This window comes from Myotis brandtii, unplaced genomic scaffold, assembly GCF_000412655.1.
Source record: "Myotis brandtii unplaced genomic scaffold, ASM41265v1 scaffold383, whole genome shotgun sequence".
Lineage (NCBI taxonomy): Eukaryota > Metazoa > Chordata > Mammalia > Chiroptera > Vespertilionidae > Myotis > Myotis brandtii.
In genome coordinates, this window is record NW_005364711.1 from 2,201,673 (window position 1) to 2,223,179 (window position 21,507).

Consider the following 21,507-nt stretch of genomic DNA (forward strand, 5'->3'; position numbering starts at 1 on the left):
CTGCCTGATCGCCCCTAACTGCCTCTGCCTGCCAGCCTGATCACCCCTAATCTGCCTTTGCCTGCATGCCTCATGCCCCTACCTTGCCCCCCTGCCAGCCTGATCGATCCTAACTTGCCTCCCGCCCCTAACCACCTCTGCCTCGGCCCCCAGCCTAAGCTGCAGTCACCGTCCCCATTACCCCGCTGCTGCTGCTGCCGCCACTGCTGGCCTGAGCCTGGGCCCTTAGCAGCCGCTGTGGCTTTGTCTGGAAGGACGTCCGGAAGGTCATCCGGAAGACCTCTGTTCTAATTAGCACATTACCCTTTTATTAGTATAGATGGCATAATTAGTATCGTACTACTTCATGTCAAGATCTTCAAAGGGATACCAAAAATTGGGAAAGAAATTTTGCCAAATCTCATACAACTCAAGTTTCTAGTTTTAAAGGTTTTTAATAGAAGAGGTATACACACTCTAATTGTAATTTTTTTAAAATATATTTTAGTGATTTTTTTACAGAGAAAAAGTGAGAGGGATAGAGAGTTAGAAACATCGATGAGAGAGAAACATTGATCAGCTGCCTCCTGCACACCCCCTACTGGGGATGTGCCCGCAACCAAGGTACATGCCCTTGACTGGAATCGAACCCGGGACCCTTCAGTCTGCAGGCCGACGCTCCATCCACTGAGCCAAACCGGCTAGGGCTCTAATTGTAATTTTTAAAGACTCTTTTGCTCATTGTGAAAAAGTATATTAATCCTTGAAAAAAATCGAGAGGTAGTTATTCTCACTAAAGCATCGGAACTCTTTCATTAGCAGTAACGTAACAAGTTTATAATACGTAAGAGAGCAATCAGTAACGCCAACAAACTTCTCCATACACAGTGAGAGTTGGAGGGCTAGTGGGGTGATGGTGCAGTGAGGTCAGAGGCGCTGGAGAATTAGTAGGGAGAGAAGGGGAGGGGTGGTGAGCGATTAGAGGAGGGTGGGGATGGGGCTAAGATGGCAGATCGAGGAGGCTCGTGGAGGCCTTGTCATTTACTTGCAGGATTTTGGCTTTCACTCTGAGTGAGATGGAAAGTCCTGGAGAGTTCTACTTCCGTTTTAAAAGGATGTTTCTGGCCACTGGGATCTGATTAGCCTGTGTGGGGCGGGCAGGGTAAAAGCAGGGTGAGCTGGTGGGCAGTGATAACTGCAACCCAGGCAGGAGCTGTGATGGCTGGACCAGGGATGGAAGTGGTGCAAAGTGGCAAAATTCTGCAGTGTTTTTTATATATACACAAGCATAGGCACACACATGTACATGTGTGTACTGTATAGATAATACACATAAATAAATACACACACCTAATTTTTTTCTTAACCATTTGAGGGTGTTACAGACACCATGTCTCTTTACCCCTAAACACTTCAGTACAGCAGGATAGTCTCTTACATACCACACTATAATTACCAAATTTAGGAAATTTAACATTGATCCATTGCATTCCAATTTTGTTTGTTGATGCAATTGTATCCTTTACAGCATTTCCCCCATTCCAGTGCAGGATCCAATCTAGGGTCAGGATTGTATTTAGTGTTCAGAGATGTTTAGCCTCTTTTAACCTGGAACCTAGCCTTTTATCACCTTTCTTCTATTTTTTTTATAGTATTGGCATTTCTGAAGAATACAGCCACACACACACACACACACACACACACACACACACACACACACCTTTAAAAAAAATAAAACTGTCCCTCCTTTTAGGTTTGTCTGGCATTTCCTCCTAGCCAGGTCCAGGTTATACATTCTCAGCCATAATGCTACAAGGTGCTGTTTTGTCCTTTTCAAGGTGTCACATTAGAAGTCACACCCACACTAGGGTTCCCTTTTCTCCACAACATTGCCAACACTTGTCCCAATGAATTTGTATGCATACAGCCACACACACACACACACACACACACACACACACACACACACACACCTTTAAAAAAAATAAAACTGTCCCTCCTTTTAGGTTTGTCTGGCATTTCCTCCTAGCCAGGTCCAGGTTATACATTCTCAGCCATAATGCTACAAGGTGCTGTTTTGTCCTTTTCAAGGTGTCACATTAGAAGTCACACCCACACCAGGGTTCCCTTTTCTCCACAACATTGCCAACACTTGTCCCAATGAATTTGTATGCATATATGCATAACCAGTGGACAGGACAATGGAGTGGTGAGGGGCTGGGGTAGTGGGGAGGACTGGAGCGGGCTGGAGGAGGTTAATGGGGGAAAAGGAGGAACTATGTAATATGTTCAACAATACAGAAACAAAAACAAAAAAACACACACAAATGAATTAACATTAAAAATAAATAAGTACGTTCCATTTTTGCTTTTAAATGAAGAAACAGAAGATGGAAATTAAAAAAAAGAAGTCACACATGCCCATCTGATATCAAATTTTAACACGTGATGGAGTTGTCTGATTTCACTACTGTGTAGTTACTATTTTCCGCTTACAATAAGCAATTTCTAGAGAGCAACATTAAAATCGTTAATATGTAAATATTCTTCTCTTCATCAAAATTTCTCCCTAGATTTAGTATCTGATGATTCTAGTCTGATCCAAGTTTTTACTAAAACAGATGCAGAATGCCGATTTCCCAAATCTAACAGCCACTCCGCAGTTACCGGCTGGCACTCAACCGACGATAACAAGCAAAGAGCCCTCCTTTCCTCCAATTAAAATTGTATGGACTCCTGAATTACTTCTTTTTTGATGGTTTGTAATTCATTACTGTACTTAATTATCTTGGTCTCAAGTACTTCCAGATTTGGCCAATGGGAGCCCCTCCCTCGCCCCCCCCGCCCCCAAGCTGGTTTCTTGTGACATGCTCCCTGCATTGTGAACACTTCCTTATTTTCTGGTATAACATATTCCAGGCTCATCTTGTACTTACCCTCCCCCAGACCTGAAATCAGTCATTTCTCCAAGGGTTCCTTTTAGTGGGGACTGGAATCTGGGCACTTGGTTATGCTATTGGGATATTTGCTTCCTGGCTCCTTAGTTGACAGAACTATGGACACGGACACACACACACACACACACACACACACACACACACACCTGCACACAAATATTATCTACATACATACATATATTCAAGTGCACATATACATTCATATATGCACATATACATATATTTTAGAAATGATGCACTCACAACAATACCTCCAATTCTTTCCACAAAATTCTTTCTTGACTTCCTTCATTCTATTTTCTATTTCTTTGCTTTTTCAATGAGATTCTGGACTTCAACAACGATCAACCCATGTTCTGAAACCTATAATACATCTTAAAATAGTTTCAGAACTGTTTTGACCATACCCCTAAAACAAACACCCTTAAAATAGTTCAAGATTTGTTTGCAATTCTTTTCCAACTCAATCCTAGACTGTCAAACATGGAACACAAATACTGGGGTGATTATTATATACTCTGCAGCCACTTACATAGCTTGGGGATAGGTTGCCAAAGGTTGGCTTAAATTCCCCTGAGAAACCATGTATGTGTACTATACACACCGTGCTTCTACAGCCTTGACATCTGAGTGCCAGCTTGCCCCTGTACTATATTTTTGGTTTATACTTTCTTTCCTTTAGTTTCTTGAAAATGTTGCTCTACTACTGCTTTACATGTTCTGTTGAGAAGGTTGATGCTGGCCTTTGTAAGCTATTTGATCTTTTCACTTGGAGGCACTTTTTTTTGAAAGTCTCATAGTTTTACTTTATGTTCTAGAGCTGATCTTTCCAGGCCCCAATACCCAATAACATTCAGGTCTTCCTTTATGTCTGGAAAGTTTTCTTGGATTATGGTTCTAAATAGTAGTGCTGTCCAGTTGCTTTTATTGACTTCAAGAAACTCTTTTATTTATTTCATTCTAATTTCCCTGGTTATTTTTCTAGTTTCCTTCCATGCCTTTTCATTTGAATACTAGTACATTCTTCCTAGGGCAACTTGTAATTTAGTTTTCTTTTCTAATATGATTTTGTGTTTTCCAATTTTTTTTCTTTCTTTCCTAAGTTTTATCAACTCTCATTTCATTTCTTCGAGGGTTGTTTTTGTTTTGTTCAATTTCTAGTCTTAGTTTTTAAATTTCGGATTCTTAATGCCAAATGCTTGCTTGAGGATACTTGAGTCTGGAGTGCTGTAGTACAGTTTTGGTTAGCCTTGTGCTTGGAATGTTCTGAAGAGGAACACATTTAATTAGTGGTCTGAGGAACGCTTTACTTCACATTGCCTGATTTTTACCATTGTTTTGTAATCTTGGGGACAGATTTATTTCCCTAGTCCACTTCTTGCATAGAAAGAGTTCCCGGTTCAACAGCACCCTCTTCTGTGCAATTTCCTCTATGGATCATGTTGTGGATGGTTGTGGAGCGGGTAGATGGAGGAGGTCTGACAAGTCTTATTTTTCTTCATTTATGCCAGATCCTTATTTCTCCCCCTTATATATGCCCCTTCTTTTTTAATTTTCATAAAAGTTTATTTGAGTCAAACTGATGACATTGTTGAGAAGAGAGATCTCTGGAGAATTTCTCTCTCTCTCTCTCTCTCTCTCTCTCTCTCACACACACACACACACACACACATTTTTAATAGAATCTCTTTACTTTCTGTGTTTCCAGTCCTTCTTTCCCCCCTTGATTCAAGTTCACACAGTACTGGAGAGGGGTATTCAATGTCCGCCTCTCTCTTCCTTTCCTCATCTCCCAGGAGTACCACCCCTTCTCTGCTTATGATTCTCCCTGAGAAGCCAAGACTCGGGAGGCTGACACTTCAGGTTGCACACACTTTCTCGAGTCCTGAGAACCACGGAGTCGTGGCCTAGCTCAGGATTTTGGCATCGATTGCTCCGTTTTCTCTTTCTGGGGGTGACTATTTGTACTTTGAGTTGCTCTGTTTCCCAGCTCTTTTCTAGCATCTGAAGCCCCACCTGCTCTGCTCTTTGAGTTCCAGGTTCCAGTGGCCAGCGAGCTGCAAAGCTTTGTCTGGTTGTTTAAAGCACATTTTTATATGTGTCTGCAGGCTGTGGTGCTCTCTGTCACACAGTCCTATTGAAGGTATGGGGCCTGTCTGATTTTATTTACACTAGTGGCTTTATGTTTTCCAGGGGGGTGATGTTGGGGAGATTCAAAGCCAGGTGATGCCACTGATCTCTACCAATGTTCTCTTAAATTTCTACTCTGATTATTTTACTTGTTTGTTATCTATATATCTGTTTTATGATAATGTCATTGTATCTGTTTTGTTGTAAGTGTCCTAAAATTCTTTGAAAAATGATGCAAAGTGAAAATAAATTTTTACTTTTTAAAAAAGATTTTATTGATTGATTTGAGAGAGAGAGAAACACTGATTTGTTGTTCCACTTATTTGTGCATTCATTGGTTACTTCTTGTATGTGCCCTGACCAGGGATCGAACCTAAAACCTTGGTGTATCAGAATAATGCTCTAACCAACTAAGCTACCCAGTCAGGGCCTAAATTTTTACCTTTTATTACTAAAAAAATAAATGTAAAAAATGCTCTGTCTTGCAGGGTTATTTAATTTATTGCTTGTCTCTTTTTATCTTTAATAATATGAGATCTGAGTAACAGATGAAAAGGGAAAAATATAAGAGAAAGAAAAGAATGGAAAAGCAATGAGAATGATCACTTCAGCCCATGGATATCTGGTTTTGAAAGTAAGTTGAGAGAAGTTTTATCATTTTTTTGAGCAGTAGTAACAGTCCTTCAGGACAGGTACAGTCTCTGTTGCTCACATCCATCAACTCTAGGATGTTATACAGCATCATTGCTTTACAACTATACCTCATATGTTTACACACACACACAAAACACATATAGACAATACATGCACTTACTTGTTTCACATTTTGGAGTTCTTCTGTCAATTGTTTCCTTTGTCTTTCTGATTCAAATAATTTTTCCTATATTTAAAAACCACTAAATTAATAATTTGTTATAAATATATGAATGGTATCATTCTTAGAGCTTTGTTTTAAAATTTATAAATTCCCCAAATAGCCACTGCTACAATCTGAAAATGTAATTCCATCACTTTTCTGGCTATACACACACACACACACACACACACACACATATACTAGAGGCCCAATGCATGAAATTCATGCAAGAGTAGGCCTTCCTTCCCCTGGCTGCCGGTACCAGCTTCCCTCTGGCACCCGGGACCCGGGCTTCCCTTCAACCCAGCTTCATCCGGAAGGATGTCCGGTCTAATTAGCATATTACCCTTTTATTACTATAAATACCATATGAAAGTAATTAGTTATTTACAGCAGAATTGTGATGAAAATGTATTTTCTCTTTAGCCATTTTGTAAAGTCTCAGAATCTGAGGTCCAAAGTCAGTCAAGTTCAAAATATGTAAATATTAACTAAATTTTGGGTAATAACTATCATTGTCAAAGTGCTTCCAAATTGAAGAGCATTATTATAATTCAGAAGTCTCTCTTACTATATTAAAGAGGACATGAAACTGAGTTGAATATCATTTTTCTAATTTAGCTTATTCTTGGAAGATCATCCATAAAAATTAAGATACGACTGGTGTAACCAAAATATAAAATGGTAGTTCTTCAAACAGAATATTATGCATGCCAACCAAATATTATCATCTTTGAACTTAAAATTGAGCATATACCTTAAAATGTTCACTTTTAAGTATAGCATAAATAAGTCCACATTTTATTGATCAAATCAGATAAACTAAGAATAATTTAGGAACCATTTTACTATAAACTTGAACAGGAATTGCTTGGAGATTAAACTGAGTAGTAAATACTCATGGCAACACTGCAATGTCTGTAAGAAATGATCTGCTTGGTGGAGTATTTCAGCTCATCCTCGTCTAAGAGATAAAGTGAAGGTATATGGAGATGAATATACTGTAGCAATCTTATGCATCTGCCACAGACCAGGAGCCAGGAGACTGCTGGCTGCCGTGCCTTTATGCTCTGGCAAGTCACCTTCACTCTTTCTGTCCTAGTTTTTTGCATCTGTAAATGGAAAATATAGCTATTTCCATTCAGCTTTGCAAAGCAGTACCAATGTGAACTCTGCAGAAAGGCTTTAAGTTAAATAAAGCCATAGCACTTTAAAAAATCATTCTCACGCCCTGACCGGTTTGGCTCAGTAGATAGAGCGTCGGCCTGCGGACTCAGGGGTCCCAGGTTCAATTCCGGTCAAGGGCATGTACCTTGGTTGCGGGCACATCCCCAGTGGGGAGTGTGCAGGAGGCAGCTGATCGATGTTTCTCTCTCATCGATGTTTCTGACTCTCTGTCCCTCTCCCTTCCTCTCTGTAAAAAATCAATAAAAAAAAATATTTAAAAAAATCATTCTCACAAAATAAAATTAGACATTAGCATCAAATTATCTTGGTTTCATTTTTGTTTGTACCTTAAATCAGACATAAAGATTAGAGATGTCACAGGATAATGAGAAGCAATGAGAGACTACTCACACACTCTATGAACTTCATTTAACAATGTCTATTTCTTTGTGTGTGTATAATTTAAGTAGAATAATTAAGTACAAACAATATTTTATCGCAAATAAAAATATTTATTGCTGTATATACTCTTTTTATATAGCTAAACAAGTGGTTCTCAGCCAATAGATAGGTTTTGAGGTAAAGGAAATTTCACACTAGGATATGTTCAGTTATATTTCATAAAGCTTAAATATGAATTCCGATTTATTGAACAGCTCCTCAGAGGAGCTTGTTTAAATGTTACATAAGTATAGTTTTAAATTACAATTCTAATAATAAGGTTGATAGTCACTGAATGTATCACTAAATTTAGCAATGAAAACATTAAGGGAATGAAGAAGATCTGAGAGCCTCTGGAAATTCTGATGAACCATAAATTTAATGGTTTATGCAGAGACAAACTTTATAAAAATGTTACTTTACCAAGGTAACCAATAGTGGAGATATTTTCTACAAGGATGTAAAAGAACTATTGTCAATCTATTTTTAAAACTAAATGTATTTTTAAAACTAAATTTATACCAGAAAATGTGGAAAGACAATGGTTTTAAGTTATAATAAAAAGTATAGAAAATACTTCTTTAGTAATGCTCACATACATTTGGAAGAAACATGAATTGCTAAAGCCTTTGGATAGAGAATTTGGTAACACACATAAAATTTTAATATGTCTGTATCCCTTGAGAAAACAATTTCACTTTCAGTAATTTATTCCATTTGTACTTTTACAACTGCACAATCATGCAAAGATATATCTACAATGCGATTTATGATGGAATTAATTTTAATAATGGAAAACTTAAAATAGCCTAACTATTCATCATTAAGAAACTGGCTAAATAACATAAGACAGAACCATGTGATGATAGGAGAGCCATTAAAAAGAATTTGGCATATCTGTGTACTAGTCTATTAACTAGAAAAGTAGCCTAACACATGTTGACAAAGAGAATAAAGCAGGCAAGTTGTAAAAGAGTGTACCTTGTATTAAATGATTTTGTAAAAGTTAAAAATATATTAATATACTTATATAACATATATTTATATATTTTATGTATAGTTAATATATTTTTATATAGGGCATTCCCCAAAATGTATACATATACCTTTTTGACAGCTCAATTGATAGTCCCTTCTTTTCAGATTTAACCCATTGGAATTAATAATTATTAGTATTCAAAGTGTGTATACTTTTTTGGGGATACCTGAACATACATTCATTTTTTAGAAATACAAATGGCTATCTAGAGGAAGTCTACAAAAGGATAAACAAGAAATGTTTAACAATGGCTTCCTCTAGAGATTGAAATTTAGAAAATAAGGTAGCAAGGGAATTTCTTTCTTTTTATGAGTTTAATGATTTTGCTTTAATAAAAATTAAATAAATAATAGAGTTTCACTTATTTAAGGCAATACTTTAAAATAATATTAAAATATAGAGCTATGTTGACTTAATAGTAAATCAAGGAGTTATGTTGCTTTTCTTGAAGATTTAAAAACATTAATGGCTTTCCATAAAAATAAGGATATAATTGAAACTTAATATTCTACTAAACACAGAATGAAAACATATAAAGAGAATCAAAATCTTAATGTATATTTGGGATATATTGTATGGTTTTTCTTTCCTCAAATCATATTGCCTTTACTCCAAATTATGTTAGCATACCAAGGTGTCCCAGAGGCATGCCTAGGAACAGGGGAGAAAATGTATTTCCCAATGAACATCTGAGGACCCAAAATTGTCATGGCATGCTTTGTGGGCTCCTCATCCTTGCCACCAATGTGAGAAAAAATAACAAGGGTGAGAAGTAGCCAAATCAAAAGTTACAAGTAAAAACCACTGTTCACACTGAATCTTACGTATACTGTAAAATATAAATGAAAAGTGTGTGTGAACTAAAAAATTAACTCTCTAAGGATCAACTGAAGAAATAAATAGCAATTATGACATTAATATTCAATACTGACCAAAATTGATATTAAGCTATTTCATATTAACATTCATTAATTAAAAATAAAACTAAGCCCCAATACTTCAGAATTCAACACAAGATAATTTCCTTTTTCTTTTTTTCTAGAGAAAATGTAAGAAAGCTAAATTGGAGATTACCTTAAGTGCATTCACTTCTTCTAAGGCATCATTTCTTTCACGCTTAAGCCTTTCCACATCATCTGCTTCTAAGGAATCACAGGCAATAAACTGTCAACATTAAAATACAAGAGAAAATTATACCTTACATGCTGATTATGAGAACACAGAAATCCTTTTTGACAAGGCTTAGGAGTCATTTGATCGGGTAAAAGAGAATGTTAACGTAATCTGGGGTAACTTCACCCATTTGTACTTAATCTTATATTGTTGTTATTAACAGAATTTAGATGATGATCAGATATACACACTCTGTTGTCATCTTTATGATTCTTAATTAACGATACAATTTTCCTTAAAAGTCCAAATTCCAAGAGTGTGTTTATTTTTTTAAAATATATTTTATTGATTTTTTTTACAGAGAGGAAGGGAGAGGGATTGAGAGTAGAAACATCGATCAGCTGCCTCCTGCACACCCCCTACTGGGGATGTGCCGGCAACCAAGGTACATGCCCTTGACTGGAATGGAACCTGGGACCCTTCAGTCTGCAGGCCGACGCTCTATCCACTGAGCCAAACCAGATAGGGCTCAAGAGTTGTGTTTATAATATTAAAACAACTTCATGAGCTATCAACATAAACTATTCCCTAAAGACATCCACTCCAACCAAGCACATAGTCTCCAAGGCTAACAAGATACTGGGCATTATAAACCAAGATTGTTTATCTAAACCCAGTAAAGTACATTAATTGAGCTTGTGTCTTGCTTTAATTAAACACAATGTAACATAACAGTCAAGTGGCTTAAAAAGATTTCTGCACAGAAACTGTGTATTGAAGATAATATTAATAATTCATGCACAAGTGAATAACAACAACAAAAAAATAGCAAAGCTGACAATCTCTCTTACAGATAATTGCAAGGTAGAAAACAAGGACAATCTTAGAGAAATATAAGACTTGGAAAAATTAACTTTCCTGCCATGTTCCAATAGCCTTTATATGCTAATGAGCATTTTGAACATCCCAAAAGGAAATATTATTTAATAAATGGTTGCATTTCCTCAAGTTATCTGACCATACTACACCCGCCTCCTCTATTTATTTATTATTCTATATTTGGACTCTTCTTTGTCCCCTACCTAGACTATCTACCACCAGTTCCATCCTCTTCTGATATAACCAACACGATTATAAGATCATTATTTCTAAAATATTACTTTGGTGATGTCTCTGTTCTCCCTAATGGTTCCTGACTGTTAGTAAAGTGCACACTTCTAATTTAATATTTACCCTTTCAGGCCTAACTTCCTTTACTGTCCTGCATGTACTAGATTGTCTTTTTAAAAAGTAGATCATTCTCTGCTTACCATCACATTATACATATATATTTGTTGTTGTTCATGCAAGTACTCTACACTTCTGTTTACCTCTTGAGCAGATAAAATCCTATTTATCATTCAAAACTCACTCAAAGGCCAACTCTGTCATGAATCTTCTCTGAATGTTCGAAGCTCTTTTATTATTATGGCCTTATCACATAAAGCATTTTTAAAATGTTTTTTCTAATTGATTTTTTTAGAGAGAAAAAAAATCAATGTAAGAGAGAAACATGGATTGGCTGCCTCCTGCATGCCCCCTACTGGGATCAAGCCCAAAACCTGGGCATGTGCCGTGACCTGGAATCGAACCAGTGACCTTTTGGTGCATGGGACTACACTCAACCAACCGAGCCACATTGGTCAGGGCTCACACAATGCATTTTTTATTTTTATTATTTATCCTCACCAGAGGATATTTTTCCATTAATTTTTTTAGAGAAAGCAGAAGGGAGAGACAGAGAAAGAAACATCAATGTGAGAGAGACACATGGATTGGTTGCCTCCTATATGCCCCCTGATGAGGGCTGGGGATTGAGCCTGCAACCAAGGTACATGCCCTTGACCGGAATCAAACCTGGACCCTTCAGTCCACAGGCCAACGCTTTATCCACTGCTCCAAACTGGCTAGGGCACAATGCATTTTTAAACAATAATTATTTGTGTATATAAATTTCCTTACACTATACCTTAATTTCTTGAGGGATAGGCTGGAGTTTTACTTGTCTTTTTTTTTTTCCTTCCAATTATAGTTTACATTCAATATTATTTTGTATTAGTTTCATGTGTACAACATAGTGGTTAGAGTCTTATTTATTTTAATAACATGCACCAAAACACCTAACACAATGCCATGCACATTGTACTTGTTCAACACATATTTACTATTTTACAGATGAGTGTAGTGAAGTGGCTATGAAGTATTTACTGCTACACATAGTGAGAATATCATTTATATCATGAGCCAGTATCACATACAGTTCACCTTGGTATTTTCCACTCTATTCTATTTCACTTGTTGAAATGGTGGTTGCAATCCACTAAACTGATTTAGCAAGAAGCTAAATTTTGAAACTTCTACATTAGGGAATTTAGCATATTCTCTCTGTGATTTTAAGATAATCTGTTTATGGTACTTAATGAGTGTGGTAAACCCATTATATTAAGGGGAGCGAGGATGTTCCAAACTTCCCTTTTCTGTGTGTAACTCTGGACCAGCAGCAGGTGTAGCAATATGTAAATTTTTTATATACCAATGATAATTAGAGCAACAGTAAGATAATTATATTTTTGGTTCTAAATGCCATATTATTCTCAAACCCAATGTTTTTTGTCAACTAAACAAAAGTAGGACTGACTTATAATGACTCAGCAATTCTTCCTTCCTAAAAGACAGTATCTCAAGAAATCTTTTGAGTTAGACAAAATGATAAGCAAGAGAAGCTAGTTCCAAAAGAATACATATTGCATGATTCTACTCATGAAGTTCAAGAATAGGCGAAAGTAATCTATACTGATAAAAATCAAACGAGTGGTTTGCTCAATTGTGAAAGTGGGAGCCACGGTGGACTGGAAAGTTCGCACGAAGGAGCCTTTTGAGTGGTGATTACACATGAGACACGAACAGAAATTCATCAAGTTGTACAATTGAGAGTTTTGTACTTTACTGTGTGTCCATTATGCACCAGTAAAAATATTTTAAAGAAATAAATCAAGAAAAAGACAACCCCAAAAATGGACACATGCGAGTAAAGAAAGCAAAAAGCATCCTTAACAGATGGATTATAAAATCTGATTTTTTGTATGTGTGTGTGTGACAAAATAACTGAGGGCATAACCATAGTGGAATTTCCCCACCTTTACAGACTGTCAGCATCCTAACCACAGATCAATTGATAAACTTCAGACAAGGTATTCTACTGTTGTTTAACTCAAAAAACAATATACTACAAAATAATGAAATAGTTTTTATTTGTTTCTGCTGAGTTGCTTGACAAGCAATGATTTTTATAGTATTTTTTAAAAAATCTTTTTAATTGTTGATAGTATTACAGATATCTCCCATTCCTCCCCCCACCTTTGTTCCCCTCCTCCCAGCCCCTGGCCACCCCCCAGATCTTCACTACCCTATTGCCCATGTCCATGGACTATGCATATAAATGTATAAGTTCTTTGGTTTATCTCTCCTTGTCTCTCCCCCTCCCCCACGCCTCCCTTCCCCACCACACACAATGAGCTATATCAGTCTATTCCATGCCTCCATGCTTTGGGTCTTATTATTGGTCAATTCATTTTGTCCATTAGATTCCACAAATAAGCGAGATCCTGTGGTATTTGTCTTTCTCATATTGGCTTATTTCACTTACTATAATATTTTCCAGGTCCATCCATGCTGCCCAAAGGATTTTTATAGTATTTTCCAAATTGTGGCACAAACTCATCAGTGAATTGTAAGACCAAAAATTTAATCAAATGGAACTGAATATTAAATAAGAATGCCTTGATGTAGAAAAGGTAAGTGATGCTTTGAGACGTTTGTTTCAAGTTTACATGTGACGGTAGTGAAGTAAAATGCATTCTTTTTGTGGATATCTGAGGAAAAAAACTGAAAAACCAACATTTAATGGGGATATCTTCCATGTGCTGAAAAGTACAATACAACAAAGGAAATCTTTTTTATTTTTTTTGGAAATCTTATAAATTAATACAATGACTATTGTCCAACCTTTGATCTGAAGCTACAAACAGTAAATTGCTGGCCTGCAGAAGACCTTGCACAACTACCATGAGCACTTTGCTTTTGCTGTCAAGGTATCACAGACTGAATACATGCTTATCTGCCCTAAAATCATATTGGTAAGAAGGAAGTAAATTACTAATTTGGAGCATGACTATTTCTTTGCAGCTGCTAGGAAAGCTTTGCATGCTCACACGAAGTACTCTGAATTCCCCACTTCATGTACGTGCCTTTTCTCAGCAAATGTGGGTTCTGTAGCTTTGAGGACTGTCTGGCAGAAAGAAAACAATGGAGGAGATCAAGACAAAATGTTATTTTTGATTTTAAATTAATGTATATTTTGTAAATTTATCCAAGAAGCATGTATTATTTGTACAACTTAGAAAAAAACAGTGAAGCTCTAGCTGGTTTGACACGGTGGATAGAGCGTCGGCCTGCGGACTAAAGGGTCCTGGGTTAGATTCCTGTCAAGGGCACATGCCCAGGTTGTGGGCTCGATCCCCAGTATGGAGCATGCAGGAGGTAGCCAATCAATGATTCTCTCTCATCATTGATGTTTCTATCTTTCTCTCCCTCTCCTTCCTCTCTGAAATCGATACAAATACTAATATATTTAAAATCAACAACAACAACAAAAAACACAATGAAAATGAAAAAAAGCCCACATACATGACCCGTAACATTGAGGACAAGACAGTCAAGACAGTTCTGTAGGGAATACTCTACCTGTGAGTCTAATATGCTGGACATTTCACGCGCACCAACATTTACTTCATCCAACTGCAAGCAAAACAAGTTTCGGGCAACCTGGACAAAATCTAAAATGGAACACGTTTCAGTAAGAAACTATTTAACCTCATCTAAACATAGCTCATCTAGGAAGTTGAAGCTATGTGTTATAACAAAGTTGCCTTAAAACAGTATTAACTGAAGGGACAGATAAATATAAGTTCAAATAAAAAGAAACTGGTTTTAACTTCCTTTAGGTTTGCTGAAGTCAGTACATCAGTTAAGATAATTACAAAGCAAATGTATACCACTGGCATAACTATTCCTCCAACCCTTAAATTATGAGTAGAACCTTTTCTGAAACAGGACAATGTCATGATTAACAGTTTTTCTAGCTGGAAGAACCCGAGGTTTAATAATAATACTATTGGCAGCTAATGTTTACGTAAAGCCTCTCTATGCTAGGCCCGGTGCTTTGCAATTGCACCCTCAGAATTTTACAAGGCAGGTTCTCTTATCCTCTCAGTTTTGCAGTCTGGGGCTATAACAAGTTAACTTCTAAAATCCCCGAGGCCACTTGACAAAATAAGTAGCAGAACAGGATTCCATCTAAGGTCTGACTCAGAGGCACATCCTCCTGATCGTTACCCAGCACTGCCCGATGCTTCTTTAGACGTGGAGCGTGACCTATTCATCTGCCTACCCTCACAGGTCTTTATTTTGACTACGACGTCTTTAGTTTCCAAGGATTCTTTTAATGTTCTCCGATTGTTCCTATTTGACAGTATACTACTCTTATTTCATGAATTCTTTATCTTTGCTTATCTTTTTAAACATGCTAATTATGGTTTATCTGAAGTTTCCTTCCGCTCTTGCAATATTTCCCTTTTTCGGAATTCCTTTTCTTTTTCTATTTATCTGATACTGCCAACCAGGAATTCTAGCTGAGTTTTTCAGAGTACTGATCGAGGAATTTGAAATAAATGTGGTCTTTTTTTCTCTCTCTTTCTAAAGAGGAACTCAATAAAAATGAGTCACAATGACCCTTTAAGTAATTTTCTGTGATATTACAGTGATTTTCAACCCTTTTCATCTCATGGCACACATAAAGTAACTATTAAAATCCTGTGGCACACCAAAAAATATATTTTTTGGCGATCTGACAAAAAAAATAGGTATAATTTTGATTCATTCACACCATCGGCTATTATGTTGGCTGTTGTCATTTTTTAATTTGACAATCTAAGAGAAAAGAGGTCAGGCCCATGACTACGTAGTCAGGTATTGCGTGTTTTCAAAAATGTTTCGGCACACCGGTTGAAAATTGCTGGATTAACACAATGTACCTAATATTACCTCCAAAAGACACTGTCCCCTGTGGGTCTACTGCCACTTGCTGTCTCAGGGCTTGGTGTTGCTCCTTTGTGGGCTGAATACCAAGATAATTTAGAGCCTGGAAAGAAAAGGACTTGTGTGAGGCAATTTTCAAATCTCCAAAGAATAAAACTTTTCATTAGAACTTTATTTCATAGTCCAGGGAAAAGAATCAATCTCAGGAACAGTGACCAGAATTAGATGTACAAAGAAAGTCTGCTGACTATGGATTAATTTTCTATAAAATAGTAGCTTCCTGATTCCACCACCACCTCAACTGTTCCCCCCTCCCAAGGCTAACACTTTAGCTGATCCTAAATTTATGAGCATAGTCCTAGAACCCAAACCCAAACTCTCTACTGGTTTAAAATATGTGATGTGGCAAGAGAAAAATAGCAAGTAAATCCTATGAAATCTAATTTAACATGAATTTCTACAAGTAGCACTCTAAAGCATGGAGATTTTGTTAATATCTTGTAAACTTGAGACCAAAAATAGAGTTGATGAAAACTGGCCTGGCCAGTGTGGCTCAGTGATTGAGCATTGACCTATGGACCAGGAGGTCATGGTTCAATTCTCGGTTAGGGCACATGCCACAGGCCGGGGTTGCAGGCTCGATCCCAGTGTGGGGCATGTAGGAGGTAGCCGATCAAAGATTCTCTCTCATCATTGATGTTTCTATCTCTCTCTCCCTCTCCCTTCTTCTCTGAAATCAATAAAAATACATTAAAAAAAAAAAGTTGATGAAAACTGATCAACATACAAAATATTCTCATTTTTGGCTTGTTTATGAGTAGACTTACATAAATAGTAAACTAAAAAGCTTTCTCTGAAAAGCTTTTCTCTACCTTCTCCTTTTAGCAACCATAGCTGATTAAAAATTCAGAAACTGTTAGTTGTACTCCAATGTCTATTCTCTCCTTGTTCCTTAGTAACAGAATGACAATATTTAGCTAGAAATATTGTCATCCAGCTAAAAGATATCCCTGTTTTTCAGCTTGATGAGGCCATGTGACTATGTGCAGGCCAAGGAGATACAAGGAGAAGTGCAGTAAGGACCTTCTGGGGAGTCTTTCAAAGGTAGCAGTAGGCACTTCCTGTCCCCTTTCCTCCTCTCTTTGGCCTTAAATAAAAGAAAACAAAAAGGAAGATGAATGGAAGGGAGGGAAAGAGGTTGGTTGGTTGCTGAAATTCAAGTGGTCATTGTGGTTCATGAGCAACCTCAATAAAGATGGGGGAGCAGAAAGACGATAGTTGGGACATGGGACCCCAACACTGTGGAACCTGCAGGCCAGCCCTGGATTATCTTCTTTCAGGTTTCTTTTAGGTGTGAGAGAAGTAAATTTCTAATGGAAACCACTGTTATTTTAGGTTTTCCAGTTATTTATAGCAAATTCTAACCTTAACTAATGCATAGGGCCCCATTGATGCCCTATTGTTGAATTCTGGCAAGAACATATTCTGTGTCAATCATATCAAGACTAAAATATAGGCAAAGTTTAATATTGGCAATAGTCCTTTATAAATTTCTTCCTCCTTTGGAATCTGTTCATTCATTCATCATTTCATTTACCAAATATTTACTTAGTGCTTACTATTTGTCAGGCAAAGGGACACCCAAACAAGATAGAGCTGCTAGTATGATCTTCAGAGTGAGGATAACATGTAAATAACTGTAATTAGTGCACTATCTAATTTAATAGAAGTGTGTACAGGATCTACTATGGCCACAACAAACCGGGTAAATGCACAAGTGGTTAGCACAGTGAAGGAAGGAGACAAGAGGAAAGAGAACATCTGGAAAGATTCCTTTAAAAGTGATCCTAGGGCTTAGTCTAGCATTATCTGACTACCTTGTCTACACACTTATAAATATTTGCCTTGAATAACATGGAATAATGATTCTTAACTTCTGTTGTTCTTTGCCTCCAGTCATAAAAATATTCCAAATAAAAATAAAGGAAAGAGAATAACACAAAGAACACCTATGTATTTGCTAGCACTAAGTACCCATTAATATTTGTTTGAAATTTATATATATTTTAAATAAATTTATTGGAGTGACCTTCGTTAATAGGGTCATATAGGTTTCAAGTGTACATTTCTATGACATACATGTTTTTAAGAAATAAACATTGATGACTTAGTTGAAAGCTTTCTTCATTGTTCTTCAACAGGATACAACTAAGGTTGGTGTATCCTTCCTGTCCATGATTTGATGCCATTAATTCATGCATCCCCTAATAATATGTACTCTTATGCAATTGAAATTGTACATGAATAGTACAGTACGAAAGAATAATCTTACCAATATTTTTATTTTACCTCAATGTTATGATTTCATAATTGCTCAATATTGTTTGCAAAACTAGTTCAATTATTTTAACTTGAAATGGTATCCAACTGTATGAATGTTGTAATTTATCACCCATTCCTTGATTGATGGGCTTTTTGGAAAAAAAAATTTTTTTATTGATTTCAGGGAGAAAGGGAGAGGAGAAACATCAATGATGAGAATCACTGATCAGCTGCCTACTGGGGATCGTGCCGACAACCCAGGCATGTGCCCTGACCTGGAATCGAACTGTGACCTCCTGGTTCATAAGTCCATGCTCAACTGCTGAGTCACACCAGCCTGGTTGATGGGCTTTTATAGTTACTCCAATTTGGTTTTTATTACAAGAAATTATATATATGTATATATATCCTTGTATAGTTGTGTGAAAATTTCTCTACAGTATATCCCTAGAAGAGGAAATGTGGAGTCATAGGGTTTATAAAGTCAACTTTAATAGATACTGTAAAATAACTCTCCGTATTGGTTGTACTAAGCAATTTATGCACACAACTAGGACATAAGCACTCCTATTTTCTACATTCTTAGCAGCATTTTATGCTTTCACACTTCAATTTTTGTCAATGTGTTGTATATGAAATAAGACATTGTGTATTAATTTGAATTCCCCTAATTACAAGTGATATTAATCTTTCCCATGTTGATTAGCAATATTTTTAACTCACAAATTACTTAGCAATATGTTTTAAATTTTCATATACAAAGTCTTAAGATGTAATTTTTGTTAGTGATTCCTAATTTTTATGAAAACTAAAAATATCTCCAGACATTGCCAAATGTCCCCCAAGGCAAATTTCCAAATCCCTGTCCTTGAAAAACACGGTTTCAGGGACCAACACTATTAACAGTTTGATGTATAAGTTTTCTGAATTTTTGCTATGGACATAGCATTTATATATAAATATATATGTAAATTATGTATTTTGAAATAATTAAATTACGCTATATAGAGTGTTCTGGTTTTTTTAAAACTATCAACATATCACAGCTTTCTATTTTGTAGATTTTAGACCTTTTGCATGCTTTTTAAAATTGCTATAATAGTATATTAAAGTTTAGCATTCAGGTATATTTAGATCAGATTATGAATTTAACAAAAGATTGCAAAAGCCCTTCTGAACTTCTCCCTGTAGGTAACAGCTGTCATACATTTGGTTTAATATTCCCAAAGATGCCCTAACCGGTTTGGCTCAGTGGATAGGGCATATAGTCGCTCTGATTGGCTGAAAGGTCCCAGGTTCGATTCCAATTCCAGTCAAGGGCATGTGCCTTGGTTGCGGGCACATCCCCAGTAGGGGGTATGCAGGAGGCGGCTGATCGATGTTTCTCTCTCATCGATGTTTCTAACTCTCTATCACTCTCCCTTCCTCTCTGTAAAAAATTCAATAAAAAATATTTTAAAAAATATTCCCAAAGATTTTATTATATAATACTATAGGCCCGGTGCACAAAAATTTGTGCACTCGGTGGGGGTGGGGCCCTCAGCCCGGCCTGTGCCCTCTCGCAGTCTGGGACCCCTCGGGGGATGACCACCTGCTGGCTTAGGCCCGCTCCCTGGGGGGACTGAGCTGCAGTTGGACATCTTTAGTGCTGCTGAGGAGGCAGGAGAGACTCCCACCACCACCGCTGTACTGGCAGCCGTCAGCCTGGTTTGTGGCTGAGCAGAGCTCCCCCTGTGGGAGCGCACTGACCATCAGGGGGCAGCTCCTGCATTGAGCGTCTGCCCCCTGGTGGTCAGTGTGTGTCATAGTGACCAGTCATTCCCAGTCATTCTGCTGTTAGGGTCAGTTTGCATATTACCCTTTTATTATATAGGATAGAGGCCTGGTGCATGGGTGGGGGCCAGCTGGTTTGCCCTGAAGGGTGTCCGGATCAGGGGGGGGTCCCCGCTGGGGTGCCTGGCCAGCCTGGGTGAGGGGCTGAGGGCCGTTTTCAGGCTGGCCACACTTCCTTCAGGATGGGGGGTCCTGCTGGGGTGCCTGGGTGCCTGGCCAGACTGGGTGAGAGGCTGATGACTGTTTGCAGGCTGGCCAAGCCCCCCCGCGGGGATCCTCACCCCCTGAGTGTGTGGCCATCCTGGGTGAGGGGCTTATGGCTGTTTGCAGGCTGGCCACGGCCCCCAGCCACCCAAGCTCCCAGTGGAGGCTGGCTGGAAGCAGATATCTGGGATTTATTTCTTCTATAATTGAAACTTTGTTGCCTTGAGCGGAGGCCACAGCCGGCCAGAGCAGGTGGGAAGCTTGGCTTCCTCCATTGCCGGGGCAACCAAGCCTCCTGCTTGTTCCAGCTCCGTGGCTGCTGGCCGCCATCTTAGTTGGGTTAATTTGCATATAATAGCTCTGATTGGCTGGTGGGCGTGGCTTGGGGCATAGTGGAGGTGCGGTCAATTTGCATGTTTCTCTTTTATTAGATTAGATTTGATGTATACTAAAAGCATATATTGTATGTAACATACATTTTAAATCAGGACAATAAAATAAAACATCCATGAATCCATCTTAAAATTACAAAACTGCCAATACTAAAATTTCCATACTATTTATTTTAAAATGGTTTGTCACATATACATATCCCTAACGTTAGTTTTGCTGTTTTTAAGCTTCATAAAAAAGCTGCAGATCGCCTTCTGAAACTTGAATTTTTCATCCTGAAGTATCGTTTTATTATTCATCCATGTGGTTATATGCTACTGTGACATTAATGCATCCACGTTTACTGACAAATGTAATAATTATATTAATATGCCACAATTTATTCGCCCATCCTCCTGAAGATGGGCAGTGGGGTTTTCTGCTTACCAGCAATGCAGCAATGAACATTCTTGTACAAAGCTTGTACAAATTTTTACATGGGTAAAAATTCCTTTAGGGTAAATACCTAGGAGTAGTGTTGATGGGTCTTTTTCTGATTGATTTGTACAATTCTTTGTATATTTAGCATTTTATACGTTATGGGTATTATACATATTTTCTCCCAGTTTTGGGCATAACTTTTCACTTTTTAATATTCTAGTCTTATGGAGTTTCTATGGACAATCTCAGGCATGTTTTCACACCATTACTTTATATTTTTTTAAGTACACAATGTGAATAGTTTTAGACATATTTTTAAGGATGTGACTTTTCGTTTTATAAATAGTAGATTTATTGATATTTAATTCACATCTCATAAAATCCATTTTAGTATACAGTTAAAAGGCTTTCCGTATATTCACAAAGTTGTGTATCAATCCCCACTAATTCTAGAAAATTTTCATCACCTCCCAGAGGAAGTCCCATCCCCATTAGCAGGCACTTCCTAGTTCTCTCCC

At 37.4% G+C, this 21,507-nt stretch overlaps 1 protein-coding gene across 1 annotated transcript in view; it reads right to left on the bottom strand.

Annotated features, from left to right (window-relative positions):
* Window positions 1-21,507, bottom strand: part of STXBP4 (syntaxin binding protein 4) — a 106,648-nt gene that overhangs the window by 74,085 nt on the left and 11,056 nt on the right. The window contains exons 5-8 of the mRNA XM_005872552.2: window positions 15,824-15,920; window positions 14,465-14,556; window positions 9,644-9,733; window positions 5,881-5,946 (exon numbers count right to left, since the gene is read on the bottom strand). Of these exons, the coding sequence (XP_005872614.1) occupies window positions 5,881-5,946; window positions 9,644-9,733; window positions 14,465-14,556; window positions 15,824-15,920 (345 nt within the window). The remainder of the gene's footprint in view (window positions 1-5,880; window positions 5,947-9,643; window positions 9,734-14,464; window positions 14,557-15,823; window positions 15,921-21,507) is intronic.